At 45.2% G+C, this 22,454-nt stretch overlaps 1 protein-coding gene across 8 annotated transcripts in view; it reads left to right on the forward strand.

The window, feature by feature from the left end:
- The first annotated feature begins 4,642 nt into the window (after nucleotides 1-4,642).
- ACACB (acetyl-CoA carboxylase beta) overlaps nucleotides 4,643-22,454 on the forward strand; it is a 68,027-nt gene continuing 50,215 nt past the window's right edge. For 6 of the 8 annotated variants that reach the window (XR_012155175.2, XM_073313682.2, XM_073313686.2 and 3 more), the window contains exons 1-4: nucleotides 4,697-5,301; nucleotides 19,470-19,602; nucleotides 20,943-21,081; nucleotides 21,557-21,666. Coding sequence is in view for 7 of the 8 variants with exons in the window: in XM_073313682.2 (XP_073169783.2) it covers nucleotides 4,700-5,301; nucleotides 19,470-19,602; nucleotides 20,943-21,081; nucleotides 21,557-21,666 (984 nt within the window). In the remaining variant the exon portion in view is untranslated. Of the gene's footprint in view, nucleotides 5,302-10,871; nucleotides 11,024-19,469; nucleotides 19,603-20,942; nucleotides 21,082-21,556; nucleotides 21,667-22,454 lie in introns of those variants that run through there. The other 2 variants (XM_073313681.2, XM_073313683.2) reach the window with 2 other exon arrangements.

Here is a 22,454-nt window from a genome sequence, read left to right on the forward strand (position 1 = left end):
ACTGTTGCTACTGAAATAGTGAGACTACTCATGGAATTTATTTATTTAGCTTTAGATAAAAAGAATCCAAGGCTCTAAGTGCCATAAGACATCATCAATAATCCAGTAATATCTCAGCACCATTAAAATAATGATTTCAACAAAAACTCAGCTAGACAATCATGTATAGCAGTGATTCCCAAACTTGTTCCGCTGCTTGTGCAGGGAAAGCCCCTGGCGGGCCGGGCCGGTTTGTTTACCTGCCGCATCTGCAGGTTCGGCTGATCGCAGCTCCCACTGGCCGCGTTTCACTGCTCCAGGCCAATGGAAGCTGCTGGAAGCGGTGGCCAGTATGTCCCTCGGCCCACACCGTTTCCAGCAGCTCCCACTGGCCTGGAGCAGCAAACTGCAGCCAGTGGGAGCTGCGATCGGCCGAACCTGCAGACGCGGCAGGTAAACAAACCGGCCCAGCCCGTCAGGGGCTTTCCGTGCACAAATGGCGGAACAAGTTCGGGAACCACTGATGTATAGAAATGCCTTTCTACCCCTTCATTGTTGGGAACAGCATGCCTGCTGCCCTCTCCAAAAACCAACCAAACAGGTGGCTTTAGCCAGCATGCGCAGAAGGTCACCAAATTTGGGCTACATTGGACCAAATGGGGGAGAAGTTCCAGACTCCTGGAGCCCTTGTAGGGTAGCTGGCAATCTACTTCTCCTTCTCTTTTGGAGCGAGAGAGATCCAGCTCAAGTGTCCCTGCTAACCACAGCTGTGAGTGTTCCCTTATTACATGTGTTAACTACTTATGCAAAACAATTTGTTCCACTTTGTAGTTAGCTGTGGCACTCTTGAGTACCTTTCCCAGCCCTGAAAAAGAGTTCTGTCGAAAGGTTATCTCTCTCACCAACAGAAGCTGGTCCAATAAAAGATATTATCTCGCCCACCTTGTGTCTCTAGTATCTCGGGACCAATATGGCTCTAGCAACGCTGCAGACCATAGCTATCGCAGCCTGGCCTGGGGAGAGGGGTGGTTGCTCAGGTAGGTTTGTCCAGGCCATTTAGGGCTCTATAGGTCATAAACAACACCTTAAAGTCCATCTGAAGATGGATGGGCAGCCAGTGCTGATCCAGGAGCACTGGTGACACATGCAGTGGTGTCTCAACAGGAGCAGACTGTACTGACTTCGTGTCCAAATGATTCTGATGCTGCTTAGCCCCATGTAGAGTGCATTGCCGTAGTCTAATTTTGAGGTAACAAAGGCATGGGTGACAGTGGCAAGGTCAGTATCCAAAAGGAAAGGTCACAACCTCCTAGCCAGGTGGTAAAAAGCTGGTTGGATTCCTGCTGTGATATGGCCATCAAACAGCAAGTCAGGGTCTAAAATCACTCCGAAGTTGTGAACCCTAGTAACTCATGATGGACATGCTCCCTCAGTCTAAAGGACTGAGATTACCTCTGCCATCTTCTCTGGCTGCTTCCCCTAGCCCACCACCATTAACTCCGTTTTGTCTGAGTTAAGCTTCAGCCAGCTTGCCCTCATCCATCCCCCAGTCTCAAGTAGATGCTTGCTGAGGTGCTGAACTGCGTTGTCCAAGTCAGACAAGCAGGGGCGCTAGGGATGCGGCAGCACCTGTGGCTTAAAGTAATAATAGCAACTGAATGCGTGGCTCCCGTCACATGTAGGGTTACAGTTTTGTTGTGGCTTTCACTGTCAAAATTGTTCTAGTGCCCCTGCAGATGGGGTAAAGACAGACAGCTGGGAGTCATGAGCCTACTGACAACACTGCAGCCCAGGCCTCCTACCCGCCCCATACACACGTTGAATGGGAGGGCTGGCAGGATGGTGCCCTGTGGAATCCTACACTTCAGAGCTCTCAGAGTAGAGTTGAGCACATGCCCATGTGTTGATAGGAGCAGGGCCTGCGTTTCTCCCAGACCTCACTCCTGTTTGTTTCTGCTCAGTTTTGAAAAGTAAAGCAACAAGGGAATTGTTGCTTTTTCAGCAGCACCCCTGGTGGGCCTGACACTTTGGAGATGATACCCCTGCCTCAAGACAGCTCCATCGTGGGAGGAGCTGAACTCCTGCCTCCCTTAGTGACGTCCATGGGGCTGGAGGGTGCTTGGCACCTCATGGGGTTGGGCCCTTAGTTGGGCATGGGAAAAGCGGGGGGCAGGGATAAAAAAGCAGGGGAAAGGGAATGGGACATGAAGAATGAAGCTTACATAAAATAAGGGCATGAGGTTTTCTTTGTGCCACTTGTGTGCCATGTGTCTTTCTTTTGGATTTAGTGTCAGCAGGCAGAGAGGAGCATGTTTGCATGGGAAGAGAGGGGTATCCGTTCAGCACAGGCAGGAAACCAAGCCAGGCAGGCTTAGGAGGAGAACTGAAGAGACTGTGGGAGACCGTACTATCAGCTAGCTGGGTTCTGGTGTATTTTGTGGGGTATGGTCTTTTTGCTACCTAACACAGATAAGGAAATGTACTACTTAGTCTTGAGGTGCAAATCCAAGGATTCCTTATTCTGTCGTCTGCATACATCGTATGTGAAAGTGATCCTGGTCTGGGGCAGCAACCTTCAGAGATTGGCAGGGCCCTTGTTTTGTGTCTGGATTTTTCCATTTTAGTTTGATTACCCTTTACAGAAAACCTCCTGGTTTGATAGAAACATAGGAGTAGCCTTCCCAGATCAGAGCAGTAGTTCATCTAGTCCGGAGTCTGGTCTCCTCCTCCAGGGGCAACACCAAATGCTGCAGAGGATGTTACCAGAAACTCCATAACAGAATAACCTGCCAATAAGCACTTTAATATACAGATTTTAGTCCTTTCGTGTGGTGACGTCTGTGTGGAGCCTTGCTGTCCTATTGAAATAAGTATTTCCAGGATTAACCCTTGTCTGTTGCCTTCTCATCTGTGAATGCAAAATTGCGAGGATGAGCAACAGCAAGGTCCAGTGGATTTGGGCCTAACGTAGAGTTCAACTTCTTTTTCCATAGCTGCCACTGACCTGCTATATGACCCTGGGCAAGTCACTTCATCTCTCTGGGCCCTTGGTTTCTTTCCCACCCTTTGTCTGTATTGTCTTTTTGGTTTGTGAACTTTTCGGGGCAGGGACCATCTCTCTCCATGTGTTTGTACAGTGCTCAGCACAATGGGCTCTAATCTCACCTGGGGCATCCAGGTGCTACCACAGTACAGATAGTTAACAGTAATAACAATGCTAACTTGCAGGGCAGATCTTGTTAATAGGTAATTACTATAAATTGTCCTGCTGGACTAGAGAGCTCTGAGCCCATCCCTGTAATGTCCACTAGACACTGTGTTCCTTCCTAGTGTGCTAACTTGTCAGCAGCACGGTGGACCAGGCACCAGTCATTGGCTGTCACAGAATATTTTTACAGGATCGGTGTGTCCTGTTTTAAAAATAAACCACATCAGCTTTGCCCCAACACTCAGCGTAATAGAGTCTTTGACATTAGACAGCAGTGGGAGACCATTGTCCCGTGACAGAGGATTTTTCTTTTAAGTTACGATCTCTTCCTCTGATGTTTATATGGATCTTTTCAGCCAAGAGGAAACCGACATTGCAGGGAAAATTGACTTTGCACAAGGTTCTATCAAGTACACAAAATGAACAAGCTTAAAAAAACCTAGAGGGAAATAATTTTTCTGCTAACGTCTTTCAGTTCTAGTGATCTTGGATGGCGCTAGTGACTAGGGGACTCCCAGTTTTCAGGGACAAATGTGATTTTATATTTTTCCCATCCAACATGACTGTGTCCCTTTCTAAATGTGGCTACACCAAAGTCCTTGTAGATGATCTTTCATAATAGCCCACAACTGGGGGTGTTGGCTTAGGATTTGATGTCAAAGTGAATGCACATTTGCTGCTTCCATAAGTCTCGTAAACTTATTCGACTGTCACGCTTCTGTGGGGAAAAGCCAGGCTGTTGACTTGTATTAGTCTATTAGGCATATCTAGGAGAAGCTCAATGCATAGTACCAGTCAGCTCTTGCCAAGGTTCTGTTTTTAGGAAGTAAAAATAGCTTGTGCCGTAACAGTGTCTTCAGTTTAGCTATTGCCTGTAAGTACATTGCAGTGCTGAATGAAGGACCAAGCAAAGAGATTTGTCAGAAGGATTTTGTGGATAAAAGATAAGGTAGCTGGCTGCTTTTGGTATTGAATGTTCTTTGGGTGTTAGAAATATAACTGAAGATCTCTTAACCAGCATTATGCTTCTGTTATTATTTTTCACAGGATCTGTGTGCACAGGGGTGATAGGAGGGAGGTCTGCAAGGTCTGGCTGCTGGCGGCTGCGTTTCGTTCTGTTAATCTAACATACACCACTAACAAACAGCTAACAGAGAATAGTGCTGGCTCGAGGAGCAAGGGTCTGTGGTTTTGGAGCAAGGGGGATCTGATTTCTATCCTTACTGCTATAATACAATTCCTAGTGCTCTGGGAGGATACATATTGGTCGTCTTGACATCAGCTGTGACCACAAAAGTTTTACAGTGTTGTTTGATCCTGTGGTAGCATTTGGAATCCAACCAGTCTTTCTCTGTTAGAATAAGGCAGTCCCAGTCCACTTGCAGCCTGTTAGCATTAGCTGAATAGATTGTGACTTCTATACATATGCATTTCTTCTTCTTCTAGGGGTTCTGAATGGTACTGCTGGCCCTGTTGTCCTGTCTGATTTTGCTATGGTTTGTTTGGATCGAAATGGCAAATTCTCAGCCCATTAACCAGTTAAATTCAGAGACTGAGAGATCCAGTCCAGAGCTGCCAGCAGCCTCTGAAGACGAAGAGCAACCTTCAAAAGGATCAACATGCCAACTGCAGGAGAGGGCTGTACCAGCACTCCAGTCCACAGGGCCTGCTCAGACTTCACTGACCTCTGGACAAGTGTTCGTGGATGCCTTTCAGCAAGCAGCAAGTACGCTTTGGCAACACAAACTTCCAAATCTCCCTTCTTCCCCTGACGTGTCAGAGCCGGTACAAGATGTTCCAGAAAACAGTTTAACAGGGCCTTTATATCAAGTTGCGCTTCCTTCATCAAAGCAGCAGATGAAGCTAAAGAAGTCCATCTCCAGAGGAAACCAGGAGCAGTTTATAGACAACACTCAGGTACAGCTCAAAAGGCAAGCAATGGCAAAATTTGTCCTGGGCTCTTTTGAAGATAACTCGTCTGATGATGAGCTGGTATCTGGATCCTTTAAAGTCACTAGCAGAAGTAGCCTGGTGAGCGTTGGTTCCTCCTCCTCTTTTGAGTCCTTTTCGCTAATATCACTGTCAGAGACTGGATCTTCTTCCACAACCATGAGGTAAAGAGCCCTGAGATTTATTTCCAGCTTCTTTTGCTCAAAGCTATTTGTAAATAAGTGAGGGGGAATGTGGGAAGTAGGAGTCGGTGTATAAAATTAAAAATTACCCCCCAAATCCCACCCCACTCCCATTTTACTGAAAATTGCTCTTTTTCTTTTAATGAAATTTTGTTTTTAAAAAGAAATGTTTTATTTTCTGTTAACACAAGTCGGGTGCTGGAGTTTGAGTAGAACCTCGCTAATCCACACTTCGCTGGTCTGTGCATTTTAGAATTTTGCCCCCAAACATCAGGCAGTCCCTGCCCGCATCTTAGCCAAGGTTTAAAAGAAGAGCCAGCGCTGTTGCAAACTTTTTAAATCTAAACCTGAGCTACACTTTGCAGCAGCGCGTGTGCTATTCTTTGTGAAATTGGGGCCTCACTCAATAATTTGCAATTGTCAGTGATTCCTAACAGTTGTCCTGGTCACTAGTGCAGATTTGCAAGGTTATGCTTGGAGAGGCTATTTATGTATATTACAACATTGCAATGTCCAACTTGCTGATGCATTAAATCTATTACTAAGTGGACTGGGCAGGTGAGGGATTAATAATGGGATATGAAACTGCAGAGTGTAGTCTGCCCAAACTTGACCCCTTCATGATAAGCCTTTAGGTGTACATATAGTTGGGGTTTTGAGGGGGCTTTCAGGTGAGCATGTAGGAGTATTTAGTACCCCTGTTTGAATTAGAAATGGGCCTGGATCCGGATCCTTGATCTAAAGAGGCCCCTAGCTGTGATCCTGATGCACATGTTGCTTCTCAGACCCATCTCTACTTTGAACTAAATGCCACCATGCACAGTATGTTGCTGATTTGGCTTCAAAATGGATATAAAATAATAAACTCAGTGCAGCTGTTTGAGGTGGTGTAGCCCCAAGAACTGTGTTCAGTGTCTGTGCAGAGAGTTTTCTCCTCTCTGCATGTGTTGCATACGTGTCATGGGAGCAGAGGTGCCTGAACAGTTCTGAAAGCACCTTATTCATGCTCAGACAGTGTCCCAGCCAAGCAGCTACACTTCACCAGTGTCAGCCCGCTCTTGCCAATGAGCACTTCTGTGACTTTTGTCTGAAGAGGGGACTTTTGTTTGATTAGAGAGTTGCAGCTTGGATGCAGCAACTAGAGAGGTCATCCTAGTTCTTGCTCTTACATGTCAAGAGGAAAAGATTTCAGCTGAATTAAGGAACGTAAAATGAGAGAAATAATACAAGGTGTATTTTAACCCTTGGACTGTGATGGGGGATGTAATTTGATAAATCAGCTTGACCCTGAGTTGCCCTGCCAACCTTTGTAGTTTTACAATCGTGTATGTGCGCTGACTGTGCAAAGGAGAGAAGAAAGTGACTATACACAAAGTTCTGTCAAAAGCACAAAGGAAACGTTGCAAAACATAGATTTTTTTTCTTCTAATCTTTCCAAGGTTGTTATAACAGGTATTTATTGTCTGTTTAAAAATATCAGATGTAAATGTGCTTTTTTTTTTTTGGTCCATTGGATGTGCCCCTTTAAACACAGTCACTAAAGTTAAAATCAGATCACTTCTTTTTCTCCCCTGCTTTTTCTTTCATTTTGGTTTTTCCCTTGTGTGCTTGTTGTGAGGTGGTGGTTGTTTTTTCTCTCTCCAAGTACGCCATCTGTTGGTATGTGCAAACGTTGCTACCTTGTCACTGCCAATAGTCACCACATGGGCCAAAAATTTGCTGTCAGTTACCCTCATGCTAGCCTCACTAGTGGCTTTGCATGGAGGTAACTAAGAGCAGAATTTCTCTCACTGGTGGGAGGATAAGACCATATTTGATAGAGGGGAACATCATCATGTATGTTACACTTACCTTAGAGTTTATCTGTATGGTGTAAAAAGAAAAGGACTTAGTCTCTAAGGTGCCACAAGTACACCTTTTCTTTTTGCGAATACAGACTAACATGGCTGCTACTCTGAAATCTGTATGGTGTATTTGTTTTGCTCAGTAACTGCAATTTTATTTGGATGACGTATCAGCATGATTTTTAGACACATTAAGCACACAGAATGAGTGCACAGTTAATGGCAACTTCATGTGCAAATATGGTGATTGCATATGTAATGCCGCCAGACCCTGGTCAGTGGTGAGCAGGATCTAACCTGGGACCTCCGTACATGAGCCTCTTCCGCGTGAGCTAAAAGCCAACTGGCTCTTAGCTAAGGCTGTAGAGCAGACTCATTTAACTCTCTCTAAGTGGTCTTGGTGCCACTAGATGGGACAGAACACCACACCTGGAAGTTGTGTGTGTTATACATATACAAATGTGCCTAGAAAAGCGGCAAAGAGTCCTGTGGCACCTTATAGACTAACAGACATATTGGAATATAAGCTTTTGTGTGTGAATACCCACTTCGTTGGATGCTCCAATACATCTGTTAGTCTATAAGGTGCCACAGGACTCTTAGTCTGGATCTGTAAAAGTGGCAAACATGGCTATCACTCTGAAATGTGCCTAGTTAGCCATTTCCCCCTGCAGTTCCTAACTTTTTTTTTAGATTGGTACACAGTTGTGTTAATATGCATCATGCCTACGTGTTCTGAAAGTCTAGTCCCAACTGAGCATTATGGAATTTTAAGGAACTATTTTCAGTAATTATTCTAAATAAATTTGCAATGTGCTGTCGGGGGTAGGAGACCTTTATACTCTCCTACCAGCATCACTTAGGGAGATTTGGGCAGGAATAATTTAAACTTTTTTGCCCTTTTAAACTCAGGTAGAAATACAGCCTTGTACTGTGCAACTTAACTGTGTTATTCCCTGTCTTTGGACTACACCAAAAGTAATATTTAATTCAGAAATTTCCAACATTATTTGACTGTCTCTGTTTTGGGCTGGAGGGGCTGGGGAGAGGGATGTTACTCAGACACTGTAATGAGTAAATGAAGGCTACCTGCCAGGACCATTTCTCTGCTTTTTCACTTTGTAAACGCGTGGTTTCTGAGTGTGTTGAAATGACTACTGGCTGTTAATAAATGAATTGTATCACTTTAAAGAATAGCAATAAGGTGACCTGGGGCTGAGCTAGCCTTGAGCAAAGGGCTGTTTTCCTTACATCTTGGATCAGCAGATTATAGCGGTTGTGCAGGGTTTGCTTGCTCTTTAGCTGCTGAATTGTTTCATTTGGTGTCCTTTAGAGGTAAGAGCTTTTAAAACTCTAAATGATAACAATATGCAGATGTGAGTGTTGGTGAACTGCTTGTGACCCAAAAGTGGGAGCATGTACCTTAAGTGATCACAGTGTTTGACTGTCTGGTGAAACTTGGGGCCTGATCCCGTGCGGTGCTGAGCATCCTCCATTTCTGTTGAATCCAGGAACCACACCTTGCCAGGTCAGGTGCTTAGAATAAAGAGTCGCTGCTAGGAAAGGGGTCATTCATGTTAGGCTTTTATTTCACCTGTGTGTCATGCTGAGGGTCTGGGATCCCAAACAAGTTACTTTTGTGTGTGATCTTTGGTGACAGGCTGTGTCCCTCATTTTTATCCGTGGAGATGGCCAGGCAGAATTTTATCTGCTGGCACCACTGCTTGGGGAAACCATCACTATCCTTCCTTCGGCAGCAAAGGAAACTGCCTTTGCTAGTGGAAGAATCATAAAGCAGAGTAAAAATGTTTACATGTACAAATGTGGGAGAAGGTGTGTGAGGCCTGGTGGCTGGGCCAGGGAGTTGGGATTCCTAGGATCTGTTCCCAGCTCTGTCACCAGCTGCCTGTGATGACCTTGACCAGGTTCACTTCATCTTCCTGTACCTCAGTTTCTAATGATGCAGATCTAACTTGCAGGCAGGGTTATGAGGATGAGTGAATTGGTGTTTGTAAATTATTCTGAAATCCAGAGAGGAAAGCTGCTGGTGTTAATGGGATCAAATCCACAGCCCTCCTTGGACAAAACAATCAAGAGCAAGAGCTGCAGATTTGGCCCTATCTGTTACATATTATTTAATAACGTGTATTTCTAAAGAGCTTCTTGCTGAGGCACTTGAGGTGCTGAGCAAATGAATGGGACGTGAGACAATTAAAACAGCTTACAAACTAGACGGTGCTGTTATTTCAGTAAAGTGCAGATTATGTGCTTGGAACAAAGTGCCCTCATTTTAAAAAAGAGGGGTCTTGCCTGGGGTTTGGTCTTAACACTTTGGGTTGCCTATTGCTAAAAAGTGAGACTGATTAAGATGTGTGGCGAGTCAGAGGGGGTGGGTGGGATTCATACCCTTGTGGCCGCTAGAGCAAAAGCCTCCTTGCTCATCCACCTTATGCGTAAAGAGGGAAGGCACATGCAGTGGCATTACCAGAGTGCTGATCCTCCCCAGGCACCTTGCCAGCAGGGCTGATGCTGTCTCTACGGTGACCTGTATCAGCCCTGATGCTGCACCATTCACTTCAGTACGCGCAGGATCCAGGCCCCAGGGCATGTAGGATGGGTGCAATGTGCTCACAGCCGCTTGCAATAGTGTTTGTTCCTCTTCCACAGCCTGAGAACAGGGAAATGGGTAGGAATAACTTTCCCTGTCACACGGTGAAGGGATCATTAATTTAACCCCCTCCCAGTGCTGAGCATCCAGCTTTTCAGTATATCTGGGAGCAGACTAGCCATGAAACAATGAATCAGATAGACCTATCTGTATTCGTTTACCAGGAAGGGGAGCTTGCTCTTCAGATAAGGCACTTTGCTGTGTCAGTGCTTTTCAGTTTCTAGGGCTGGGCTTGCTGTGAAGGTGGGATCTGGAGTCAGACATGGACTCCTGCAAGGTGTTTGATTGGGGTTTGGACCCAGAGTGACAGTTCAGGCCCCACTCTGCCCATTGCATCTGTTCTCGCCCTGAATGTAAATTGTCATTGACATGAGCTGGCCCCCTGCTCTGATATGAGCCCGTTATACATGATAAGGCTGATAGGAATAGATTGCAGCATGAAACAAAAATAAAATCCAGTCTTTCAAATCCCTATTCAAACCCACTTCTGCCATGATGCCTGGAAGAACTTAACCAATGTTTCATGGCTAAGCTAGGCAGAGGTCTTCATTTGTTTATGTAATTATAACATTTGCTAAAAGGTAGCAAATGACATTGTCCATAACATCATATGGACTTGATTCTCTTTCTCTCCTGCCCTTTGTATGTCGTCCTTTGTCTTGGTCTGTAAACTCTTCTGGGTGGAGACCATGGCTAGCTGTGTTGGTGCACCACATTGGAAACACCTGCTTTGATGCAAGTTTATGTCACTTGAATCCAGTCAGGAAATGCAAATGTTCAGACTCCAGATCAAGGTGATGTCTCTGCCTTTACACATACACTATAGTAGGGTAGAGTTGGGTTCCTCCCCCTACTCCCACCCCATCCCTATTTCGATTTTGCAAAACAAAACTCTGGCCTCTGTAGGTGTCTGGTAAAGGTGAAACTGCTACTGTTGCTTTAAGAGAGAAGTGAATGGAGGCAGCCCGAGGTCATTTCAGAAAAGTTTCTAATCTGTGCCACAGGGTGCTGCTAGAGAGTTCGCTGTTATTACGACTCTAGCTGCCTGGGGAAGGGGAAGAAAGACGGAGAAATGGAGGAGGAAGAGGAAGCCCCCGGGATGGACTCTGCAATGGGACCCTAATCACACATTGAATTCCAGAATGGAGGGAGAGGATGGGTCCAGCCTCAGCTGGTTCCAGTGTTTGAGAAGGTTGGCACCAGGGGCAAAAGAAATGTTCTGCCTTGGGTACCTTGAAAAGGGGATCAGGACTTCAAGGCAGAATGTAAATTGCTGAGCAGCTGCAACTTTTCTCTGCTTAGCAAAACAACAGGCCGCTGCTGCTCCTTTCCGATATGCTTCTAGGGTTTTTCTTTACCAGGTTCCTAGTTCTGAGTGTAGTTCAGCTATGAATCCTTGTACTTGTTGAGATGCGTGCAGAGAAGCACTCCTTGAAAGTTAGCGGTAGCCAGGCATTGTTCCCTAACATTGTCTCCTGCACACTGCATTGTTATTTTTATTTTCTCATTGAAATGTGAAAGTTAATGAATGTTTGTCCAGTGATTTGAATTTATAGAGCAATCCATGTACTTAGGGAGATTAAGGCAGCAGATTTTCTTATGCAACTTTTTCTCTTTAGTTTTCTGAGTGTGGTAGTGAGTTATATCTGGTTTGTTTGTTTTTTTTCCCTGCACAGTGAAAAATATTTTTGTGGCATTTAATTTTTTTTTCTGCGTTTGTGAGAGCTGCTGTCAGATTAAAAATAAATTATTTGAAAAACAAACCCAACTTCCCTGTACTACCTGTTCATTTATTAAAGCTAAAATCTTGTAAAACGAAACTTTTTTATAGTTTGTTTTCTTTGAATTTCAGGCATCTGGGACAATGAAAAATGAACTGGTCAGTTTCTCTTTAGATACTGGGTTGTCATCATGTTGTCCTGCTCTAGCGTTGCACTGCATTGCTTGGGTTCTACCCAGTGCGGGCTGGGGTTGATGTTGATACAGTTCTTACTGAAATATAAGAGTATTTTGGGGGTTTGGGAGAGGGAAGGGAAGGGAAGGGAATCTGTGCACATTAGCTTTATTGTTGAGTTAGCAACCCATTCATAACTTTATTGCAAACCTCATTATTTGGTGCTTTTTCTTAAAGCTCCACCTCCTGGAGTTATTTTCTTATGCGAGAATCTCTGATTTCATTGGGGGAAGGGTGGGGAGTACATTTCTAGCCTGTAAGGTTGCAGGAAAAAAAACTTAAAAATATGAGCTCTGGATTCTCAAAATCCAGAAGGCAATTAAAAGAACCCAAAGTGTAGTATTTTAAAAAAATCGTGGCATTTGTAAGCCACTCTTATGACTTTTGAATGCTTGCGGTTGTTTATCCGAGGAGTGTCAATCTAAATATCTGGTCTTTAAAGCTATTTGTAGCCTTTTGATCATTAGCATTAAGTACTAAAGGATTCCCATCCATGAAATTTACAAGAGACTGTTGTCTGAACAGGATTTGCAAAGGAAGGGGTTCAGTCCTAGAAAGCCCTTGCAAATGAACTTCTTGACTGGAGTTAAAGTGAGTACAAATTGCTCCTATGAGTAAAGGCTCTGACAGTGGGGAGGCAGCATTCTGCCCACTATTGCAGTATTTAGTGACTGATAGGAAAATGAGATTGATTCTGTCAATGTGTTTGATTTCCTGTTCAGAACTACATGCTTGTTTTTCTTATGTGTCCTACGCACAAAGAGCATAATTTATTTGATTGTTGCATGCTGATTTCATGACTAGCAAGTGCTCTGACTCTACAGTCTGATCTGCGTGGGCAGGGCAATGCTTACTTCAAAGTGCCTCTCTGGCCCAGGAGGTCCTTTCTTGCTTCCATGGAAAAAACAACAAAGTATGCAGCAGAGAAGCAGGATGGTCTTGTAGATTGAGCATCTGGTCATTGAGGAACTGGCAGCTGGTCCCAGCACTGCTGTTGATTTGCTGCATGTCCCTTGGGCAAGTCACATAGCATCTCTGTGCCGGAAGGAAGGTGTGCACTTAAAACACTGCAGCGCTTCAGTGAAGATGCTCCTATGTTGATAGGAGAGTTTCTCTTGTTGGTGTCGCTAATCCACCTCCAGGAGAGGCAGTAGCTATGGGAGAAGCCCTGCATGTCTTACACCAGTGGTTCTCAAACTTCTTTTTTCGCAGACCACTGAAAATTGCTGAGGGTCTCGGCGGACCACTTAATGATCTTTCCAAATGTTGTTTGTATCATTAGCTAACTGTTGTAAAGCACTTTGGATAAAAGTGCTATATAAAAAAAACCTTAATAATTAACACTCCCCCCCACCCCCCACAAATAAAAGCACTCAACTCGTATTTTACTATCAGTAGTCTTCCCTTTCTAATGTGATGGTTGTGCCCTCTCTCCCCCCGCCATGGCAGCACTGGGGCTGGGAAGGAGGGGGAGGGGGGTGTCTCTCCCCTGCCATGGCAGCCCCAGAGCTGGGGAAAGTTGCCTCTTTCTCTGGCCGCCACAGCCCCCTCTTCTCACCCCACTACCCCCTGCCACCTACCCTGTATTTCCCCCAAGGCCACCACCTCACTTTACATGTCCAGGCACCTAATTAGTGAAACCATGCCTGCATGGCTCCACTGATTAGGTGGAAAGAAAAGGAGTACTTGTGGCACCTTAGAGACTAACCAATTTATTTGAGCATGAGCTTTCATGAGCTACAGCTCACTTCATCGGATGCATACCGTGGAAACTGCAGCAGACTTTATATACACACAGAGAATATGAAACAATACCTCCTCCCACCCCACTGTCCTGCTGGTAATAGCTGATTAGGTGGGTTGCCCTTCATTCTCTCGTGTGCGGCCACCCAGGCACGCACCTTAGAGGGAACTATCCGCAGACCGCCTGAATGGAGCTCGCAGACCACAGTTTGAGAACCTCTGTCTTACACCATGGCTTAGATGGTTAAAACTGTGTTACTCAGGGGATGTGGTTTTTTTTCCTCACCCTTGAGCAAAGTAGTTATACCTGGGAAAGTTTATCATGTAGACCTGGCCTCAGGCTCCGCTTTTGTGACTTGGAGATAAGAAAGGCCTCCCACATAGCGGGGTTGTGAGGTTTAATAACTGTTTGCAAAGTAATTTGAGGCCCTTGTGTGAAAGGTCACAAGTAGGTGAAAAGTGTGATTTATAGTAAAAGTATTTGTGTCTAGCTGTGTCTGTTCCTACTGCCCAATTGCTGCCTGATGTTATTGAATTCATGAGTGTTTAGTTTCCTCTCTGTCCCTTCTAAAATACAGCTTGCACCTTCCTCCTTTTACTCCTTCACCCCACTTTTTAGCTTTTACGCTTTTGATTTCAACAATGCCCATTTCTCAGAAGCCAAGCTGTTCATTATACCGTATGCAGTGTAGCTGTAGCCGTGTCAGTCCCACTATATTAGAGACACAATGTGGGTAAGGTAATATGTTTTATTGGACCAGCTTCTGTTGGTCAGAGAGACAAGCTTTTGAGCTATACAGAGTTGTTCTTCAGGGCTGAGAAATGTATTCAGAGTGTCACAGCGAAATACAAGGTGGAACAGATTGTTTAGCATAAATAGTTAACACACATTTCAAGGGATCATTCAAGCTGAAGTGGCCCGTTAACACCCCTCCAGTCATCAGAGGATAGGCAGCGGGAGCAGCTGGGTGGGGGGTTGTTAGCAGGTTACAAATTGTTGTAATAAGCCATAAATCCAGTGTCTCTGTTCAGTCCATGAGTTTTAGGGTCTAGAAAAGTTATGAATGTGAGATCCCAGCCTCATCTTTTGAAAGCATTGTGCAGGTTTCCTTTGAGGATGAGGACTGAGAGATCAGCTGTAGAGTGATCGCTTTGTGAGATGTTTTCACCCACAGGTGATAAGTTGTTTTTGTCTTATATCATTTTCTGGTGTGGGTTCATTCGGGAGTGCAGTGATTGTCTGGTTTTGGGGCAGTTGCTGTTGGGGCAGTTAGTGCATGGACGAGGTATACCACGTATTGTGATAGGCATGTGTAGGACCCAGGGATCTTGAAAGGTGTGTTGGGGGTGGTGTCTATCATTGTAGCAGTGGAGATATGTCTGCAGGCTTTGTTCTGGCTGGGTCTGGTGCTGTGTTGAGTTGGTGTGTCTGGTCTGTGTTTTTACCATCTGATGGGTACTCGGAAGGTGACAGTCAACGTGGCAGTACTTTCAGTACTCCTGGGGGCACTCTGTAGATTGTAAAAACAGTTTACTCAAAGTCTTACCTCGTCTAGCAGCTGCAGTTGGAAAGATTAGAAGCGCAAGGTGCAGGAGTTCTGGGCGGAGCAGCAGCAGGAAGATAGGAGGCATCAAGAACTGAGATCAGCTGCTGACTGGGTCAGATGGCAGCAGTAATAGAGAAGACTAAGTGATGGGGCTGAGCAAGGGACAGAAGCAAGACAGCAGGGTTGGAGGGATTTTATTGTATTCCTAATAGGATCTTATACACAACTCCCTGACAGGCTGGAGCAGCAAGCCCTAGACTGAAATAATTCTGCCATAAGCTGCTGTTATCAGCCAGTCTCTCTGAAGGCACAGTGGTTCTGGTGATGATAGCTAATATGGAGCTGTTTCAGAGTAACAGCCGTGTTAGTCTGTATTCTTTTTGCTAATATGGAGCTATGTAGGGAAAAAATGTAAATTTATGTGCCGTGCTTGGGGCAGTGGCCTGGGCTAGTTTAGTATCATTGCAAGATGTAGGAGGGTGATAAACTGAGATTCTAACAAGGTCTGCTAGCAAAAGGGTGATCAGAAGGTGACCACATTTAACGTATGGATTGTTGTGTGCTTTGCTAATGGGAAAACTGTAGGGAATTTTTCCGTGATGGCTTCATACTCCCCCTAATATTGTCTAATTTTATGCACAGTCCAAAGTGTTATTTATATTGTGACCAAAGAATTGTTGGCTGTATCCTGTCAGTTGATCCTCTTCCAGTGCTGTTTAAAAATAAGAGGCAGTTAGGAACTTGCTAGGAAAGTTGACAGTCCCATCTAAAGCTGTGGAACAGATTCACCCTGAACATTGTGTTTTTCATTGGTTGAAAGTCCTGTAACTTTAATCAATGGTTCTGATATTAAAATGTCAATCCAGCTTTAATTTCCTTTTTAATGTGGGAGGAACTTTCCCATGTTTTAAAGGGCATGCGGAAATGTCAGGATTTCTCAGTAGCCGCAAGAGAGAAATGTTGCAATTAATGCAACTTGTGCAGGAAATAATTAACGATGTAACCCATTCAACTTAATTTTCATAGTTGAGAACTGGATCCCATCCGTGCTGCATGACTGAACCTGTTTCAGTTGTTAAGATAAGGAGTACTTGTGGCACCTTGGAGACTAACCAATTTATTTGAGCATAAGCTACAGCTCACGAAAACTTATGCTCAAATAAATTGGTTAGACTCCAAGGTGCCACAAGTACTCCTTTTCTTTTTGCAAATATAGACTAACACGGCTGTTACTCTGAAAGTTGTTAAGATATTATTGCATTATAACTGGGTCCCCACACAGCGTGAGATTCACAGTGTAGATCAACCCATAGGTCCCTAAATGCAGAACAGAGCACACAATTGGGTGCCTTAATTTAGATGCCCAAGTTTGATAAATGGTCTTCTCATATCGCAGCTGTAATGAGATGTTTAAAATTGGCATAATGATTCTCTGTATCACTTTGCTTCTTATTTATTACAGTTCTTATTTAGTTTTCTATATATAGTATTCAGAACAATGAAGTCAAGGAATGTGTACTATAGACACATTCATCAATAACTTACTGTTTTAGTGGTTCACATATAGCTTTCCAGATGTTAAGAATGAGATTTAATGTGTCTGAATCTCCTAGTGTAAAAGCTTTGTTGTGATTTTAAATATTCTTATATATTTCTAGTATCTGAGGCCTCCTGTGCGCTTTCTCTGCATGGCAATTGCTGGAATACTAGACAGAGGTTCAGAATATTTAGATCTGGTTGAATCACAAAGGAGAAAATTATGAAAAATGTAATTGAAAGTGTTTATGTTAAAACTTGCTGGCTGAACTATTTACAAATAATAATTTTGATCAGCTCTAGGTGCAGTGAAGAAGCAGCTGTTCTCTGGATGACATGCTTTGCTTGTTCCTGTGTGTCAGGCTTGTTTGCATAAGTTGCCCCCTACAAGAAACACTGTGGTCCAGCAGACAGGGCGTTGGCCCCTGGGAGACCTGCTTTCAATTCCTGGCTCTCCTACTGACCTGCTGTGTAACCTAGACCCCCTCTGTTTCCTCTCTCACCCTTTGTCTGTTTAGAGTGTAAACACTTTGGCGCAGAGCTAGTATCTTACACGACAGGGCTCTGTTCTCCACTGTGACCTGTACTGGTACTGTAGTACCAATGCTAACGTCACACCTCCCCTCCAAGCAGAGCAGCACAGTATTTTAAACCAAAGCAAAAATTAAACTCCAGACTCACAGCAGAACAGAGTGGAAGCAACATTTGTAGACAAGGGAAGCGCCACCAGCAGCCATGCTATGCTTGGGAAGTATTTCACAGTGTGGCCAGAATTCTGTCACATAAGGCACAGTAAGTTCAGTATCTCCTGTTTGCATCAATGCTCTCCTGGCCCATGTGCTTCACTATTCCTGTCCAAGGTAGCCTCATTCCGAATTTATTCAGTAACCAGTAGTGGCCTACTTCAGTTACAAGATGCAACTGTATGAGAGTGAATCTCAACCCCCGTGTGCTAGATGTAGGTGTGTTGTGGTCTGCACCAGGCCTGGCCAACAGAGGATCTGGGTGGATCCTCGTTTTGAAGCCTTCCCAGCTCATTGAACGATTGTAACACACACAGTATTGATCGTAAAAAATGAAGCTGTTTAGGCCGCTAGCTTTTCCTTTCCCTCTTTGGAGAGCCAGTCGTTGGCCTCGAATCAGGCCTTACTTCTCTTTTTTGTTTTTTTTAACTGAAATCTTAGGTCATGCTTACTTGAGAGGTCTGTTCTCAAACGTGTGGAACTTTGATTGTTCTCCTGCCTAAGGAACAGGAGTCAAAGATCAGGCCCCTGCTTGCGAAGAGCCAAATCCCAGATCCTGTGCGCAGCCTGAGACATTGGGAGTCTGTCTGCAGGGGAGTATCATGGGGGTGCAGAGAGTGGCGTGGGGAGTGAAGTTGACTGATCTGTGAAAAAGGAAATTGCTAGCCATGCACCTCTCCAGCTCACCTCTCAAACTCTCCCCCCCCCCCCCCCACACACACACCAGTTAGGGGGAGGGAAATGCCTACAGAGGTGTGTTCCCCAGCCTCTGCGTGGGTTCCCTGTACTGCCTTCCCCCCACCTGCCTGTGCAAGAGAACTGTACTGATTCCACTGCCTTCTGTTCCTGCCAAGGTAGAGGTACAGAGTGTGTGGGGCAGGGGGCAGGATTTGCCTCTGAAGACTTGACCTGTGCTGAATCTATCTTGACGCTACAGAAGGCTCAAATGCTAAGCATACCTTGGATGAGGGGAAGGTGGACACGTGATGGGATCTGGGATCCGGAAAGGTCTTGCTATGTAACTGTGCTAACTGAACTTCAGTGCCCGGTTTGGCATGGAAACAGAACGCTTTCCTGCCAGGAAATGACTCTTTCCCCCATGGAGTTCAGTTAGTTGACAAAAGGTTGCCTCAGCACCCTCTGTAGCTGAAGAGACTCTGTGTGTGTGTGTGTGTGTGTGTGTGTGTGTGTGTGTGTGTGTGTGTGTGTGTGTGTGTGTGTTAATAAGCCTCTGAAGTTTAGCAAGGGACTTCGCTCTTGCTGTCGATCGTTGAGTGCACTCTGCATTTTGTCACCCCTGGGTTCTTCCTGTTTCTCTTGCTTATGAGCAGAGCGTTGGCACGTTGCCAGCATTGTGTACTCTGTGAATCTTTGTCAGGCAGGAAGCGGATTAGTATTTGTCATGGCACTGTTGTTCTCCCGATGGTAGCTACACACACACTCGACCTTGTCCGTCAACAGTCCTGAAATTCCCCAGTGATTTTGGATGTGTGCGCGTCTGTGGTCTGAAATGCAAACACCAGGATTGCTCTCAGCCTCTCTTAGGGTATCTGTGTAGAGATAGAACATCTCTCCTAGCAGCACAGTTGCCTTTTATCAATGGTTTTGAAATCAGTGACACAAAGCCAAGGTCTTGGGCACTTGGCATCATTAAAGATATCCTGTCACTTTGCATAAGAGTAGGGGATTCAGCCCTGACAAATTACATTTTGCTTACCTAAATTTACTGCTCCCATGCCTCTCAATTGAGTACAGTGTTCTCCTTCACCCCTTGTTCAGTGTGCCATTTAAACAGCTGCTGTGTTCTGTCTCAAAAGTGTCTGCATATTGGTAAAGCAATCCTTTATATCCCGTATTTACCTCTTCAGGGGTGTACGGGTTAACTGATGGCTGTTCATTGCTTTGAGACCCTTGGTTGGAGGAGCAAAGTATTACTGCGATGGTTTGTTTTTCATCTTAAGTTTTAGGCTGTTGCATGGCTTGCCAAATTCATTCCTTCTCAGAGTCCCAAGCCTGAGATCAATCTGACTCTGCCCTTCTGAACTGTTGGCGTATCTAGACAGCAGCCTTGCTTTGATGATGATTTTTAAACCTGTTGTTTTGTATCTGATTCAGGCCTAGCATGTCAGGACTGCACCTGGTCAAGAGAGGCCGAGAGCAGAAGAAGCTGGATCTCCAGAGGGATTTCACTGTGGCCTCACCTGCGGAGTTCATGACTCGTTTTGGGGGGAACCGCATTATTGAAAAGGTACCTTGGCCTTAGCCCAGCCCAGTGCATGCTCTCGGGGACGTCTGGCTTCCTAGCTCTCTTTGCAGTTGGGATGCTGGTTTCCTGAACAGTTCTTATGTTCTGTAGGGTCCTGGCATGGAGGTTCCGAGGATATTAACATAGGTCAGTTATGTCAAAGCACCATTAAGCATCAAAATGGACCCTACAAATACAAAACTCTTTGGAACTCCTTAGAGGTGTCTCCTATATGCAGTTTTTTGCTTCTTTCCTCCCTTGGTACATGTGTGCGAACCCGCTTCTCCCTTGTCCCTGCTGATTGCCTGAAGGTTCCTTCCTTTTTTCTTTTCATTGTAAACCTCAACTCTTGACTTCCAATGTTGCTTCCAACACCTTTCTAGAGGGTGCTACCTGTTGAAGCCAGTCAGTGCTGTGCTCTCGGTCCTCAGAGAAAGGGCTTCTGCAGAGCTTTGTGAGGTATTTTATTCCTTCCCATGCTCAGGGCTGGGCAGTGCCTTGTGTTATGCTTGAATCAGCCAAGTTGTTCTTGTCAAAATTATTTCTCACCATCCCAAAAGTAAGTCTTTTTGGCTAAGACTCGACATCATGAAGACTGGCAGTCAAGTCACAGCTTCGAGAAACCATGTTTGTTAGAAACATTGATCTTGTCTCAACTTCAGCATTCGCAGGCAGCCTGCTCCTGAACTGGTTTCGTTTGATGGGAACAGACATCGCAATTAATTGTTAGTGAGTGGCTGAGAGTCATTTTAGGGTGTTTATGAATTGTATTACAGACATTGGGCCAGTTTCGATCTCCATTGTGCCTGGAATAAATCCAGAATAACTACTTTGACTTCAGTGGAGTAACCAAGAGCAGAATTTGACCTCATATTTCAGCTTTTTCTCATTTGCGTAGAAACGGTAACTAGCCTAATGCTTCCTTCATCTGGAGACTTCCTGCAAAAGTTCAGCTCTTGGAAAGGAGCTATTGTGAACTTTCTGGGCTGTTATAATGTGTCTGTCCCTGTATTCTGCTATTCTACTCTCTCTACAACCATGAAACTCCCATGTCAATAACACTACTGTGTGTGTAATGACCAACATACATGTTACTACGTAACTCCCTTCCAGTGATCTAAAGTCTGCAATTTTGGTGTCTTGGCAGAATTTTGAATAAGGTACCAGCCTTTTAACCATTCCCATAGCTGTGCATTAGGGCCAGATATTGCAAGGTGCTGGGTGCCCTCGTCTCAGTTTTCAGGGGAAATGAAGGGTGTCTCTGCCTTTTGCAGGTTTGAGTCCAGCCAGATCCAAACACCTGCCTCTGACCCCTGTGTTCCTTTCTGCCTTCTTGCTTCCAGGTTCTGATTGCAAATAATGGCATTGCTGCTGTGAAGTGCATGCGCTCCATCCGCAGGTGGGCCTACGAAATGTTCAGAAATGAGCGAGCAATTCGATTTGTTGTCATGGTTACACCTGAAGATCTTAAAGCGAATGCAGGTAAGTCCTAGGTCCATAAAATCTAACCAATACCTGACATTTGCGTTCCCTCTTTCCTTGCGGTACCTATTGCAAACATCTCCTGATAGGCACCAGTGCTGCTGCCTCTTTGTTCTCGCCTCAGCATCACCTGGGAAGTTGTGTAGTGACTGGTTTTAGTCAGAGGCCATTCTGCACAAACGCCTGCAGTCATGAGCCAGGGCATCTCCCAGTGTTTTCAGAGTTTCTCCTTTGCATGGACAATAGGATCAGACCAACTGATAGATTTAGCCTCTTCCCCTCCTCGGGTTCTAGAAGCGTAGTTGCTTTGCAATATATAGTGATGTGTGCAGCTTGTCATGGCTGCAGTTCCCTGGGGGAGCAGCCATAATAGGAGCTGAAGTTGTCAACTCTGATGCAGTCAGTTTGCTATGCATGTTATCCCCCAACCAGCCCACTGCTCTGTACACTACCATGAATGGGCTCTCTCTTCCAGAGTACATCAAAATGGCTGATCACTATGTTCCCGTCCCTGGGGGAGCCAACAACAACAACTATGCCAACGTAGAGCTGATCGTGGATATTTCCAAGAGGATTCCGGTGCAGGTACAAGCAGCTCACAGGGGGTTGGCCTTCATGGGCTAGGGATGGTCACACAAAAGTTATGAACCTGAAGCTCAGGAATCCTCCTGGGCATATTTGATGGTCTGGAAATGGGTCCTGGCATTAGGCAGGTAATTCTGGGGGGACAACCGGAGATCTTAGGGCCTGCCAGTGCCTGTACAAATGAATGGAAAGATTCCCGTTGGCTTCAGTGGGCAACAAGAGAGAATGGAATGTGTCTGCAGAGCTGAGGCTCTGGCTCCTGACTGGGGGGTAATTATTTGCAGTGCCTAGCACTGTGGCAGCAAAGGGGGTCTCCTGGCTAAGTTACAAACAGAAATGGCTCTGGAACCATCCCTGCTCTTTCTGTTACACAAATGACCTTCAAAGCCCGGAGCAGACCCGTACCTTGGTCTGTGCCCTCAGAGGTGCCACTTTGGTGCTGTGGCATGAGGGGGAAGGTGCCACCGGGCTAGGTGGCCCCTCTGTTTAGCGTACCATGGCTCCATCCTTTGAGGAACTGAGAACAAGAGCACCCACTGATTGTTACCACCATGACAGGACAGAGTAGGAGGGGTTGAATCCTCAGGTAAATGGCTCCCTGACCACTTAGGCCTTTAAAGACTGTGACTAATACTCTTACTCTCGAAGGGGAACAGGTGGATTGTAGAGAGAGGCCAAAACTGTGGTTAGGACTTTGAAGTTTGAAGGTGTTGGGATCCATGCTGTTGATCTGCGCCTGTCTCTATTAGAGGGCAGCACAGGCTGCTGTGACGGAAAGATGGGAGGAC

The sequence above is a fragment of the Lepidochelys kempii genome, chromosome 15 (genome assembly GCF_965140285.1).
Source record: "Lepidochelys kempii isolate rLepKem1 chromosome 15, rLepKem1.hap1, whole genome shotgun sequence".
Lineage (NCBI taxonomy): Eukaryota > Metazoa > Chordata > Testudines > Cheloniidae > Lepidochelys > Lepidochelys kempii.